The sequence below is a fragment of the Erpetoichthys calabaricus genome, chromosome 15 (assembly GCF_900747795.2).
Source record: "Erpetoichthys calabaricus chromosome 15, fErpCal1.3, whole genome shotgun sequence".
In the NCBI taxonomy this organism is placed as follows: Eukaryota; Metazoa; Chordata; class Cladistia; order Polypteriformes; family Polypteridae; genus Erpetoichthys; species Erpetoichthys calabaricus.
Window position 1 is genome coordinate 80,127,791 of NC_041408.2, and position 13,651 is coordinate 80,141,441.

General features: G+C 40.3%; 2 protein-coding genes across 3 annotated transcripts in view; one reads left to right on the forward strand and one right to left on the reverse strand.

Annotated features, from left to right (window-relative positions):
- The window catches only part of LOC114666296 (cullin-9), a 122,134-nt gene extending 114,821 nt beyond the window's left edge, over positions 1 to 7,313 (forward strand). The window contains 4 exon segments of the mRNA XM_028821121.2: positions 561 to 678; positions 1,119 to 1,252; positions 3,691 to 3,782; positions 6,169 to 7,313. Of these exon segments, the coding sequence (XP_028676954.1) occupies positions 561 to 678; positions 1,119 to 1,252; positions 3,691 to 3,782; positions 6,169 to 6,349 (525 nt within the window). The 3' untranslated portion in view covers positions 6,350 to 7,313.
- On the reverse strand, positions 7,125 to 13,316 carry dnph1 (2'-deoxynucleoside 5'-phosphate N-hydrolase 1). Of its 2 annotated transcripts, XM_028821125.2 has the most exons (4): positions 13,097 to 13,314; positions 12,182 to 12,250; positions 9,566 to 9,676; positions 7,125 to 7,566 (listed from the first exon to the last, which is right to left on the reverse strand). In XM_028821125.2, exons 1-4 carry the CDS (start codon positions 13,236 to 13,238, stop codon positions 7,436 to 7,438), a joined length of 453 nt encoding a protein of 150 aa, XP_028676958.2. In that variant the 5' UTR covers positions 13,239 to 13,314; the 3' UTR covers positions 7,125 to 7,435. The 2 variants fall into 2 exon arrangements, with proteins under 2 accessions (XP_028676958.2, XP_028676959.2); XM_028821126.2 differs by lacking the exon at positions 12,182 to 12,250 and having other exon boundaries at positions 13,097 to 13,316.
- Between the last annotated feature and the right edge of the window lie 335 nt (positions 13,317 to 13,651).

Here is a 13,651-nt window from a genome sequence, read left to right on the forward strand (position 1 = left end):
CACTTTTTGCCAGCTGTCTTTTCTGGTCTGGGCTGCTTTTCCAGTGTTACCCCTTATGTATATTAAATCTTGAAATTCTTTGTGTCCTTCGAGTAAAAGGTCTTGCGCCGCGTGTGTGAAAAAAAATGCGCTCGTTCTTTCGTCATTTTGTTGCAGCCTATCAAAGACTTGCTGATCATGTTTTCTAGACTCAATATATATGGGCTTTTCACTCAGCGCGGGCGCGCGCATTCATCTCGTATGATTAGATCCAGCTACACTAATCTAATACATGGCTGCGTTTGAAAAACCGACTTATCTGGATGAGTTTCACTGGCATTATCTCATCCAAGATGAGGCACCTGATCTCGGATGGTTTAAGCGACGTACGAAAAATACCCCCCGGGAGTAAAAAGAAAAAAACAATTTCTTGTTTAGTAAATATACTGACAGTTTTTCACATTGAGTGCATTCTATTTTGTGTAAAGTTGTGTTTAAATATTATCCGCAACACCTGCTTATTAGGAAATAAATGTTTAAAAGTGCGTCTTTATTAATATTCTGTGGTCTCTAATGTCCAGGTATTGGCGTATTCCTGTGTATACAGTTATTATAATCAAGATACCGAGAAGATGGATGTGATGGAACAGCAAACAGACAATCTAGACCTTCACACCAATGCATTGCAAATACTTCTGGGTAAGTATCTGTTTTCTAGAAGTGACTTCATAATTAAATGTGCTCCTTCACTGTCCAGAAATATAAACCCACACCCCCTCCATTTACAGTATATGGAACTTACAAAGACTGTGTTGTTTCAGTAATGGAAATGGGTGCAGACTAATAATCTGTTTCAGTATTTTATTGTTAAACGAGTCTAAGCAGTATAGAGCTATTCTGCACTGGTGAATGATGGGAGCTTTGCCAGACCTTTCTAATTACAAATCATGTTGAAGTCATACGCCTTGTAAGAACATCATTTTTGAAAATGAAGGAGGGAGTTGAATTTTCATTGCTGTGTTTCATGATTAAATGGCTAGTTTTTAGTATTTAAGGACTAAAAACACCAAACAAACACCCCCTTCTATCCCCCTCTCCCATAAAAAAAACAAACCCTGATTTAGCTCTTTGTTTTTCAGAGGACACTTTGTTGCAGTGCACAGACTTGGCATCATGTATACGCCTCCTGAAGCCAGAGCACTTGAACACGGGCTTAGAGTTAATTCGGCGGATTCAGGAAAGGCTTGTAGCAATCTTGCAGCATTCCACACAGGTGAGGTTGAATCATAAGATATGTAAATGTGAATAATAAAATACATTGCTCTACTATTTATAAGACATTTAAGCCTTCAACATACCTTAATAAGTATTTGTGTCTGTTTCAAATAATTGCACTGGCTGTGTACTATTTAGGTACCACTGTGTAGCTTTGTGTTCACTTCTGTAGAGTTTTATTTTAACAGTCCCTCCTGTTCACATGTTCTTTTTCTTTATTACATGAACATAAACTTGTGCCGTATAAAGAGAGCTTGCAATATTAATTGATTTGTTAAATAAACAGAACTCACAGCTGAAGATGGTGATTTTAAGAAACTGTAGAATTTATGTTCTGGGACAGTGGTAAAATTCAATTTATTTCCATTTTTCCCTTAGAAATTTCTTGTATTGTCATAAGTGTCTCCATTTGTGTAAATATAAACATGTGGTGTAAGTTTTAGTACAACTCTTAATACAGTTACGTCCATAAATATTTGGACAGAGACAACTTTTTTCTAATTTTGGTTCTGTACATTACCACAATGAATTTTAAATGAAACAACTCAGACGCAGTTGACGTGCAGACTTTCAGCTTTAATTCAGTGGGGTGAACAAAACGATTGCATAAAAATGGGAGGCAACTAAAGCATTTTTTTTAACACAATCCCTTCATTTCAGGGTCTCAAAAGTAATTGGACAATTGACTCAAAGGCTACTTCATGGGCAGGTGTGGTCAAGTCCGTCGTTATGTCATTATCAAATTATTATCATTATTTTATCTAATCATTATTAGATAAAAGGCCTGGAGTTGATTTGAGGTGTGGTGCTTGCATGTGGAAGATTTTGCTGTGAACAGACAACATGCGGTCAAAGGAGCTCTCCATGCAGGTGAAAGAAGCCATCCTTAAGCTGCGAACACAGAAAAAACCCATCGGAGAAATTGCTACAATATTACGAGTGGCAAAATCTACAGTTTGGTCCATCCTGAGAAAGAAAGCAAGCACTGGTGAACTCAGCAACGCAAAAAGACCTGGACGTCCACGGAAGACAACAGTGGCGGATGATCGCAGAATCATTTCCATGGTGAAGAGAAACCCCTTCACAACAGCCAACCAAGTGAAGAACACTCTCCAGGGGGTAGGCGTATCGATATCCAAGTCTACCAGAAAGAGAAGACTGAATGAAAGTAAATACAGAGGGTGCACTGCAAGGTGCAAGCCACTCATAAGCCTCAAGAATAGAAAGGCTAGATTGGACTTTGCTAAAGAACATCTAAAAAAAGCCAGCACAGTTCTGGAAAAAACATTCTTGGTTTCATCTGTCCAAAGATCAACCTCTACCAGAATGATGGCAAGAAAAAAGTATGGAGAAGGCGTGGAACAGCTCATCATCCAAAGCATACCACATCATCTGTAAAACACGGTGGAGGGAGGCAGTGTGATGGCTTGGGTGTGCATGGCTGCCAGTGGCACTGGGACACTAGTGTTTATTGATAATGTGACACAGGACAGAAGCAGCCGAATGAATTCTGAGGTGTTCAGAGACATACTGTCTGCTCAAATGCAGCTAAATACAGTCAAATTGATTTATGATACAGATGGACAATGACCCAAAACATACAGCCAAAGCAACCCAGGAGTTTATTAAAGTAAAGTGGAAAATTCTTGAATGGCCAAGTCAGTCACCTGATCTTAACCCAATTGAGCGGGCATTTCACTTGTTGAAGACTAAACTTCAGACAGAAAGGCACACAAACAAACAGCAACTGAAAGCCGCCGCAGTAAAGGCCTGGCAGAGCATTAAAAAGGAGGAAACCCAACATCTGGTGATGTCCAGGAGTTCAAGACTTCAGGCTGTCATTGCCAGCAAAGCGTTTTCAACCAAGTATTAGAAATGAACATTTGATTTCCAGTTATTTAATTTGTCCAATTACTTTTGAGCCCCTGAAATGAAGGGATTGTGTTAAAAAATGCTTTAGTTGCCTCACATTTTTATGCAATCGTTTTGTTCACCCCACTGAATTAAAGCTGAAAGTCTGCACTTCAACTGCATCGGAGTTGTTTCATTTAAACTTCATTGTGGTAATGTACAGAACCAAAATTAGAAAAAAGTTGTCTCTGTCCAAATATTTATGGGCCTAACTGTATATCAAGTCCCATTTCTGCCAGAAGGGATCCTTCTCCGTTGGGCCCTTGGGTTAAGGCCCTTTTCCTGAAATTTGCTCCAAGGGTGGCTGTGCAATGGTTGATCATGCACTCTGATCCCCCAAAGGCCAAGCGAAAAGACCATTTCCTCTTGGGGATTAATAAAGAATATTAAATCAAAGTCAAAGGTGGTGAATAATAGTGAACACCATGTAGTACAAAAAGCACAATCACCCTAAATTTTAGACAGGAATGAATTTTATACAACTGATAAAAGACAAATAAGCTTCTTTTTTCTTTCCAATTACAGGATTTTAGAGTCGGGTATCAATGTAAAAGTGGACCAGATCATGAGTCATCACAGTCTTCAAACCTGGACAACCAGTCGGATTTCAACAAGGAGTGAGTATAATTAAACTGTAAGATCTGCTCACATAAACTAACACAGTTGTATTAATCTGTACACATTTGTTAAGTTTATAATTGATCCATTCTACAAATATTGTTGCTTAGGCCAGGGATAGTGTGATGGACTCCCTGAAAGGAAGTTTTAACAAGGATCATAAGGGGGCACAATAAAGGGACAAGATCCAGTGTGGCAGTCAGACAAAAACGAAACCCTTTACTGTTTGTGATGATAATGACTATAATGCCAATGCTGAACATTACCACCTCTAGGAGTTTTAGTGACCCTTGTAAGTGTTCTGGGGTTCCAGACAGGCAGGGACACCAGTATAGTGAAAATAGGTTTATATCCTAGAAGAAAGGCATTCAACATAAATTAGGAAGAAGCCACAGAGAATTGGAAAGAGGGAAGCATATAGTCAGCCATTACTTTCCTGTCCTTTAGATGAAGTCACACACTTCCTGACTGGAATGAGTGACCTTGTGCTACCTCTTTAATGATGGCAACCCAAATCTAGTCCAAAAGATTGACCCTTTTATGGCTATGCAGGGTTTGAGAATGCTGTTGTCTCAAGGGAGCCACCAAAAAACACTGTAGCCTGGTAGACCTAAGACTTTGTAGCTCTTCCTCCAGACTTGTTTGGAAGGAAATCCACACCTCATGTTAATGGACTTATTGAGCTTAGAGTCCTCTGGGTAGGTTGGGATAAGGACTTACTAGCCAGGGGCAAGAATGGCCTAGTTATTGTGAAAAGAGGTAGCAGACAAGGCAGGAAGTGCTTTAGTAGTACTGGGTAGATGGGCAAGTGGGAGGGCCACCCCCCGATACACAGGGGATCGGCACCTTTGTGTGCACCCTCTCATTTAGTTCTTCATGTACAATAAAGACACTTTGTACAGTTAGAAAGAACTCGATTTGCACCAAAGGAATATTTAAAATTTAGATATTTTTTGTGTTTGTTATAATTTTGGTGGATCACCATGAGGGTATCCAGTCCTCTTGAAATGCCTGTCACTGCTTCTGAAGGGTTTTTATTCCAGTTGATTCCTTTGTTAAAAGCCACAGTGGCTGTTTATGTCTATGGGATATTATTTAATTAGATGACTTGATTCTACCTCTGTTCTTGTGATGCCGTCTTTCATTCTCTCAACTTTTTCCCCACTCTTTCATTTGTACATTTTTTAAATTTAAAACTGCTTCTTCATGATTAACACAGAGACTTGCTGCTTCAATGCTGTCAGCCCTGCTCCTTAATGTTAATTGGCTGCTTTTTAACAAAAAGTAACAAACTTTCAAACACTTAATTGATTTCCATTTATGGAAAACTGTAACAAAATAAACATCTTTGTGAAGTTAAATTGTGAATAGTGAGAACAAGCAGAAAAAACAAAAAATAGTAATTTCTCAGACACCAAACAGTGAGCAGGACAAAGCTGTCGATTCCTTGAAGTGTTCAGGTAACGTTACTGATGGACTTCAGGAAATAAGCACAAATAATAAGCAAAAGCTACTTCTTCATTAGAGCAACGTTTGCCTGCCACTGGTACTAAGAATGAGTTGAACGCGACTTTCTAAGTGGATTCTTTAGCACATTCTAGAGACAGCAAATCAAATGGGAATTCATCCTCTGAAATGATACAAGAACTGCCATGTGAGGGTTCCTTGTTAAAGAATGTCGTGAGCACTAAGAGATGAGTGTGCTGCTAAGTGTGTTGGGTAACCACATCAGAAGTAGATGTAGCAGTGTTGTGTTGGGAGAGTGTCAGCTGCAGTTCATGGTGAACAGGAACTTGATATCAAAGGATTACAGTGAGAAGCAAAAATACTGCAATATGGGTTATATTTGCTATATATCCACAGAATATGCAAGAATATTTTATTTTGTATACAAAAAATATAAAATATTCTAGGTGGAAGGATGAATGAGGTAAATTGCCAAAATCCATGTGTGCAAAGTTTGTAGAGATTTACCAAGAAGACTGTAGCTGCAATTGCTGCCAAAGGGGGCTTCTATAAAGTACTGAAGTAAGATTATGAATAATTCTTAAAAGTCTCTTAATAATAATTCTTAAATAATTAAAAAAAAAAATTTGCAAACCTTTCTGAAACTTATTTTCACTTTGTCATTATGAATCACTGAGTGTAGATTGATAGCCAAAAATATCAAATTATCCATTTAAAATTAAATCTACAATGCAATAAAATGTGCAGGAAGTGAATCCACTGCGTGTAAAACATCTACTCCTAACGTTTTGTTAAAACGTATTATTCGTGGACTATTAGCTGTGCATCATTAGCCGTTAACCTCAAATTATAAAAGCTTGAAAACTGAATGTGGTTTTTCTTGAGTTTACTGGATGTTATGCTTAATCCTTTCAACAGAGTAAAATCAGATGTCAGCTCGGATTCTGCTGATTCAGACAACAACAACGTTGGTGATGATGATGAAGAATATGATGATGAATATGTACCAGAATGGCATCAAGATTTTGATGAAGAGGACATTGATGAAGATGAATTTTTCTCAGAGGATGACGAGTCTGAAAATCTAGAACACGAATGAATAGTCATGCTTGAATAAAATGTAAGCACTTTGCCATTGTGCAGTAAACTGCATTTCGTAGAATAATGTTGCAGACTCATAAACATTCAAACCAAATCCAAAAGTGCAACCGCAACAGTTGACGGCACCTGCAGACTGGTGCAGAACGGGGCGGAGCATACAGAGGTTTGTCACCTTCATCTACCTGTGTGCAGGTCACCTTTTAGTGTTTTCTTTTCTAGTTTTATTTCTTGGTTAAACAAAAAAAAAACAAAGCTTCTAAAATATTGATATTTTTGTTCATAAAGTAACTGTGAGAAAGGTATTCATGTTTTCCAGAGAAAGGTCTTTGATTAAATAACCTAAAAGGCTATTTTTGAGTTGGAAAATAAATTGTACATATGAAGCTTTGAACTTTAAAGATATTCGTAGTTTGAATATATCTGAACATTAATAACCTTTATAAGTATTATAAACCCTTTTTTGGAATTTGGCAAGTGTGGGGAATAAAAGTCCAGATGTTTAAAAAAGGGCTAAACCCATCCTTACTGTTTCTGCTTTGGACTGTACAATAAATTATGACCCTCATTCAAGGGGGTCTCCCTGCATGTGATGCTCTACAGAACCCCACCAAAGAAATCTTGAGCAGCATTGCATTTGTTTCTTAAAGCTGAATACCAGGCTCCATGCCCTGCAGCGTCTGGCAGAGACAGCGGCTTGTCAAGACAAGTTACATTTTTTTTTTCCCTTTGCAAATCAGCACTTCACGTAACCCGCTTGTGTGTTTTTTCTTAAGAATAAGAAAATTGTTTTTGAACATATTAATGTTCTTATGGTATGAGAATTTTAAAATGCTTAGCTCAAGTTTAAGCTCATTACACCTGAAGGATGAAGCTGACATCTATATATATTCTCATACATACATTCTGTCTCAGAAAATCAGTAATGCACCTTCAGTTTACTAAATAAAATCTTTTTCTTCTAATTCCAGTTCTTTTCTCTTTTATTATAAAATCAAAATACATTTTACAGTCTGATTAATAACCAAACTAGACAGTGTGCCCAAATCAAAACCTTGTCCTTTAAGGAGGAGGGTGTCTCTTCAAATCACAATGTCCTCTCCTGGTCAAGTGTGCTGAAATATTCTTCAATAATTTTCTCGGCCTCCTCCTCGGTATAGTCCTGGACCTTAAACATGCTGCCCGCTGTCTCTGCTCCTCTGATCATTGCAGAAAGAACTGAAATGAGGAATAAACATCCTTATATAACAGACAGACAGTGCAGTGACAGACACCACAACAGTAGTGCAGTAAAATTCCCAGGATATTTCCTAACATTTTTTTGACATCTACAGGTTTTTTTTTTTTTTATGGAGCCCTGGAGAGGATGGGGGGAATCATGGGAATGACTTACAATTTGTACATTTGATTAAAACATTTCCACAATTTAGTTTATGCTTACGCTTGTTGTTGTATATAAATAATGGCAAAAAAAAAAAAAACAAACTGCCAGCTGGCTCTTGAGAAAGGTAATCCAGGCCTGGGTCATGTGGCATCTGTTCATGTTGTCACGCAATATAAGAACTAAAAAGACGGCAAATACAACTCGGAACAAGGACTACCATAACTTCACTTCTCAGTAGTGGTTAAGATGATCAACGTGCAATGGTGCTTTGGGAAACTCTTCCCTAATCCAAAGCACTCTTCCAGGATGCAGATAATTTAGGATGACAATGACTTGTGTACAGTGGCATACGGCACATTGTTAAAATCTGCTACAAAAGTGAATGCTATGGGTTATCAAAGAACCACAGGGGACAACTTTAAAGGGAAACACGATAAAGACCTAATGCACAGGGCCAGGTCGACCTTTTAGTGGCCGAAGTGTAGGAAAAAAAAGTAGGTTCTGAAGTAGCACCAGACGCTTTATGTACAGTCAGCAATAACACTGCAGTCTTCTGGCACCTTGCAACCAATCAGTAATAAAGTCTGGTAAAGTTAGTATGGCTCTGTTGACAGAGACCATCAGTCCAGAGAATCCTCTGTAGCTGCCACTTGCTCAAAGTGACGCCCCATAAGGCAAGAGATGATGCAGTGCTGTCGTAACTCATTCCCGAGCACACACTTCAACTAAATCAGGAGAATATTTGAAATAAAACCTGTGCACAAATTACATAAATTGAGGAAATGTCTTGATTTAAAATGTGCACACAAATTGTTCCCATAATTTAACTTTTTTGTCTAACCCACGTCCTCTCCAGGACTCCATAGTGTTTTTGTTTTTTTTTAATTATATAAATATTTGGTGTTTTAAGGATTTATACCTGCCAGTATCTAGTTGGTCTATTTTTTTCCTACCTATACCTGCTATTAAACACTCTTTTGACTTGCAGGTGGTGAGCCCTCAAGATGGCTCCACATCGTCATTTTGGGCTGAGCTCAGCTGGGTTATGTGGGTTGCAAGACCTCCAGGTGATCACCAATGCACACCACCCCCATTCCTGGTTTCAGGAGGAGGGTCCCAGTAACCCTATCCTAGCCAAGGTAGTCAGTTTATTTAATTTGTACCACCATGAAATCGAGGTTTCTTTGTAGTGTGGCTAGGCTTATATTCCATTAGAAGGTGAGAAGCTCAGCAATTTGGGAGAGTCTCAGAGTAGAGTTGCTACTCCTCCAGATCGAGAGGACCCAGTTCAGGTTTGGGCCTGTTGGATGTATGCCACCCAGGTGACTCCCCCAGAGTTGCTCCTGGAAGTCCCACTTGACAGACAAACAAGGACACCCTGGAGCGGTTAGATCTCTCAGCTGGATAGGGAACACCTAGGAATTCGCCAGGAAGAGCTGCAATTGTAGATTGGGACAGGGATGTTTGGGCCGACTGCCACCATGACCCTCAGTAACTTTTTAAAAATATTTTATTAGACTGTTGCATGGAATTAATAAGATTTATCTAATGAGTCAAGTCATTTTTTAAAACAATGCAACAAATTGATACTTAATTAACCATTGTTTCATTATACTGGACTACTGTTTTAAATGCAATTTTTAGGTAAACGTTTAAACCTGTGATAACAAATTAGAGCAGGTCCTGATTCCAGGGGTTTGCGTCAATGAATGGGATCCTCAAATGATTGTCCTTCATTCAGTCCAGTATGGCAGTAGGCCAGTGACAGTTGCGCCACCCCACCTGTCCTGGTGTTAAATAAGAAATTGAGAAGACACTTCCATTCTAACCTACCTCGACCACTGGAAGGGCGGAAAAGACACAGAATCCGTTTGTTCATAGCCACAGCTCTGCCCAGCTCATACCCAACACCGAGGGATGGCTGTGTAACTTCAGCTACAATCACTGTCAAAAAAATAAGACAGAGTCACATGACAGCAGTATACATCAGCCATCGCACCTGCACCTATGTGCAGAAGCCAGTGGAGAACATGTTCTGCATTACTAAAGAATTGCATAAATAATTTGTGTGTGCAATGTCTGGAGGGGATAAAGATGCTGTCTATCCTCCTGAAGCTAAGCATGTTTGGGCCCGGCCAGTACTTGAGTGGCAGACCATCTAGGAAAAGTTTGGGTTGTTGCTGGAAGAGGTGTTGGTGAGACCAGTATGGGACGCCAACCCTGTGGTCTGTCTGTGGCCCCAACACGGCAATGTGGACACTGTGCTGTAAAGTTAGTGCTGTCCTTTAGAGGAGACATAAAACTAAGGTCCTGACTCTCTCTGGTTATAAAAGGTACCTGGGCACTTTTCAGAATGAGTGGGACGTTCCTCCTAATATCCTGGCTAAAGTGCTCACCACAACCTCATCCATTCTGAGCCCCTAATCAGCCCCTGACTCTTAACTGGCTCTCTCACCTCTTCACCACCTAATAGCTAATGTGTGGCGAGTGTACTGGCGCAAGAATGGCTGCCGTCTCATCATCCAGGTGAATGGGACACATTGGTGATGGCTGAAGTGGCTCCCCCAACGGTCTGTGTAAAGTGCTATATTCATATAATTAATTACACATGGCACCCAAACAAATGCTGTATTCACATGCTATCGGCCAGAAGGGAAATCAGAGTTTCCATCTCCAAAGTTTCTCATGAACAGCCTACGAAGTTGGAGCACAAGTTTGGACAATGTGGTGAAAACAGAGCTACCCAAATTCGAGAGTTGAGGCGTAATGCTGGCCTCATTGTATCAAAAAACACACAATCTGCCCAGCATTGTGAGGGAGTGTCAGTTACAGCATAGTTGTGGCCCAAACCGAAGGTTTGTGCATCTGGACCAGGCCAAGGGGATGCCCACGTAACAGCTGGATGTGGCAGATAAGTCATTTCCGGAAGGTGGTACTGGACCGCGTGTCTGCCTTGGGGGGTTGTCAACCGGGATCCGGACCTGTTTTGTCATGTGATGGGTGTGGCACTGCGCTGTACCAGTGATTGCTCCCCAACCTGACCTGAGATTTTGTGGTTATATTGACCTTTAAAAAACTTGTAATTGACTCTTTACAAAAGTGACTTCTTTGCTGGTCAAGTAACAAATACAGTAATCGCAACCTCACATTTCTCCTAAATGACTGACCGAAAACTGGAAAGGGGAAACGTCACAAAATGGAGCTCCGAAAAGTCTGATAGCATGTGAATGCAGCAAAAGTTGCAAGAGGGTAAAGAAATACTTGTAATAAAATTGAATGTTATGAAAAAGTGATCCATATTTTTATAATAATTTGAAAGGCCAGGCTTGATTTTTTTTTTTTGTGTTGAAGGAGCCAACATTTCACTTAAAGAACAACACGGACACCTGAACCCATCATCTTACTGTGCTTGTAATTTACCAAACATCAATTTCCTGCCATCTTCTCCACTCACAGCTTCCACATCCAGCAGCCCGACGTCACTTATGTGGATGTGCGCTATTGCGGTTTAGAGCGGGGGGTTTTTACCTCTCCATTTAACTCCATGTTGTTAGGCCCCAGGCTGGAGGCAGCACTGATCATTACAATGCCACAGAGTGAACTTCTCTGGATGGAATTTTTGTAATCGCAGCTCCCTCCTGTCTGCCATCCACTTACTTATTATTCCTTACTTTTCCCACCAATCGCACTGGATCTTTCCCTTAAAGGACATAGATAGCCAGATCACAATATTTATTCAAAACTGCTGTGAATTGGCACATAAAAGAACATTCGGCAGAAAAAACATATTAGCGAGACCACCACAAGCAGATATTTGAGGCACTAAGAAACTTTCCCATGATTCTGGATTAGCAAAAAAAAAAAAAAAGGTAACTGAACGAGCTCTGTTCATTTGTAAAGCACCTTGAGATGTTCACTACTGATCAGGTGTCTCACAAACTGAAGCTGGGAAAGTCTGATCTGCTGACACCAGTTTGTTTCAGTATTAAGTATTAAATATAATTATTGTTTATTCAGACTGACATGTAGGAATATGAGTGTGCTATTTGGAAATGATAACCCTGTTAGCTTGTTCTCTAGCGATCCAGCAGTTCCTCCTGTGAGCATGAAGGAGAAAACGGACCAAGAAGGTACAAAATGATTCACTGTTGAGAAGCAAGTCTTTTTTAAAAAGAATATAAAGCCAATAATGTGGACACAATTGACCGCAATGCAAATGTATTACCTAGGAGTGCATTTTTGGTTTTCTTGGCCCATTTTCATGGTAAAAATGATTTAAAGCCCACCGAACAGGTACAGTGTAAGAATATTTTTCAGGCCCTAATGGGAGAAAAGATGAATCTCAGATTAACATTTATATTCCTGTAATCTCCGGTTCATCCAAGGGCTGTCAACCCATCCTCAGCCAGATGTACTGTATGTGCACATGCCAGAATTGGGGGCTCCTACCATCGGCCTCCTGCAGCCACTCCAGGTCCCTGTCATGAATGGCTTTGTCACAGTTGAAGGCGTCCTCCCCTGCAGGCCAAACAAAAAGTGTCCATCAATCTCAACTCTCTTTGAATTAGTCAATTTATTGATAGAGTGATATGATAAAAGTTGCTATATAAATGACGCAACTTAAAAGACTGCCTATAAAAGATTTTACCCTCCTTGAAATGTTGTGCATTTTATTGTTGTACAACTTGAACTACAGTGGATTAGTTTTTTTTTTTATATATTGACAGCAGAAAATACACTTTAATATCAACATGAAAACAGATCGCTGTAGAGTGGTCTAAATGAATTACAAAATACAACATAACTGCACAAATATTATATATGAGGCATCGAAATCATCACCGGATTAGTTCAATGGAGGTCACACGTGTGGGGTCTCAGCTGATCATCCTCACATATTCTACTTGATGCTCGGCCTTGTATCTCTGCCACTATGCATTTCACTACATATTGTACTTTATAATGGTAATTCTTTTAATGTTAAATCGTACACCTGTCCTTGTCTAATGGGATTCGGTTTCCAAATCTAAATCTGAACAGAATGAAATTGAAAAAGGCTTTCGAACTTTTGACAGAAAACGCCAAGTGCAAAATTCATATCGTCGCCATCTCTTTGCCACTCTGGCACCACGCTTGACTGCCAGTTCAGTGCGTCCGTCCGCTCCACTGATATTGCCAGAATGGGTCAGGGCGTCCCCAGAGTCAACCGCTGAGCAGTTTTCATTCTCACAAGTAGCTTTTGTCATCTCTCCTTATAGGTGGATTCCTGGTCCGTGCCAGATTGTTCCCTCCCCGGTTGCGCCTTCGCATGTGATGCTCGAAGCTGGAAACACGACAAGTACCCCTTTGCCCGACGCTTCCTACCTTTCTCGGAAATTACCCTGTCGCTCACATGCTCGGTTAGCACTTTCCCGTATGTCTGCAACGCCTTCACTAGCTTCTGGTACACGGCGACATCCTGCCTTCCTCCTCGGATACTTCCACAAAAGTAGATATTTAAAGACATGGCGTTTATCCACACTCCGCGCCTGAACTGGCAGTCGCCCACAGCCTTTGAGCCCTTTGATCAAGTCGCTGATTGGTAAAAAAAGATGTTACGCGCCCACGTTCTTGATTGGCTTACAAGTTTATTAGCACCGCCCAGTCATTCACGCGCGCATGTAGCAACACTGATTGGGTAACGGTTACAATAACCCCGCCATTTTATTGTAGGAAGAAGGCAGGAATGGACGGAGCAGCAACCAATCATTTAGTCGGCCAGGGCACATTTATCAGACCCTCTACGAGCAAGAGTAGCAGTGTTAGGATTGAGAGAAGAACGCAGCAGAATCTCGTCCTCGATGCCACTGAGAGTGCAGCGCTGTGCTTAAGTGGTTCAACTTGTTAAGTAACATCATTGGGTCTGCGGTGATGTCCGTT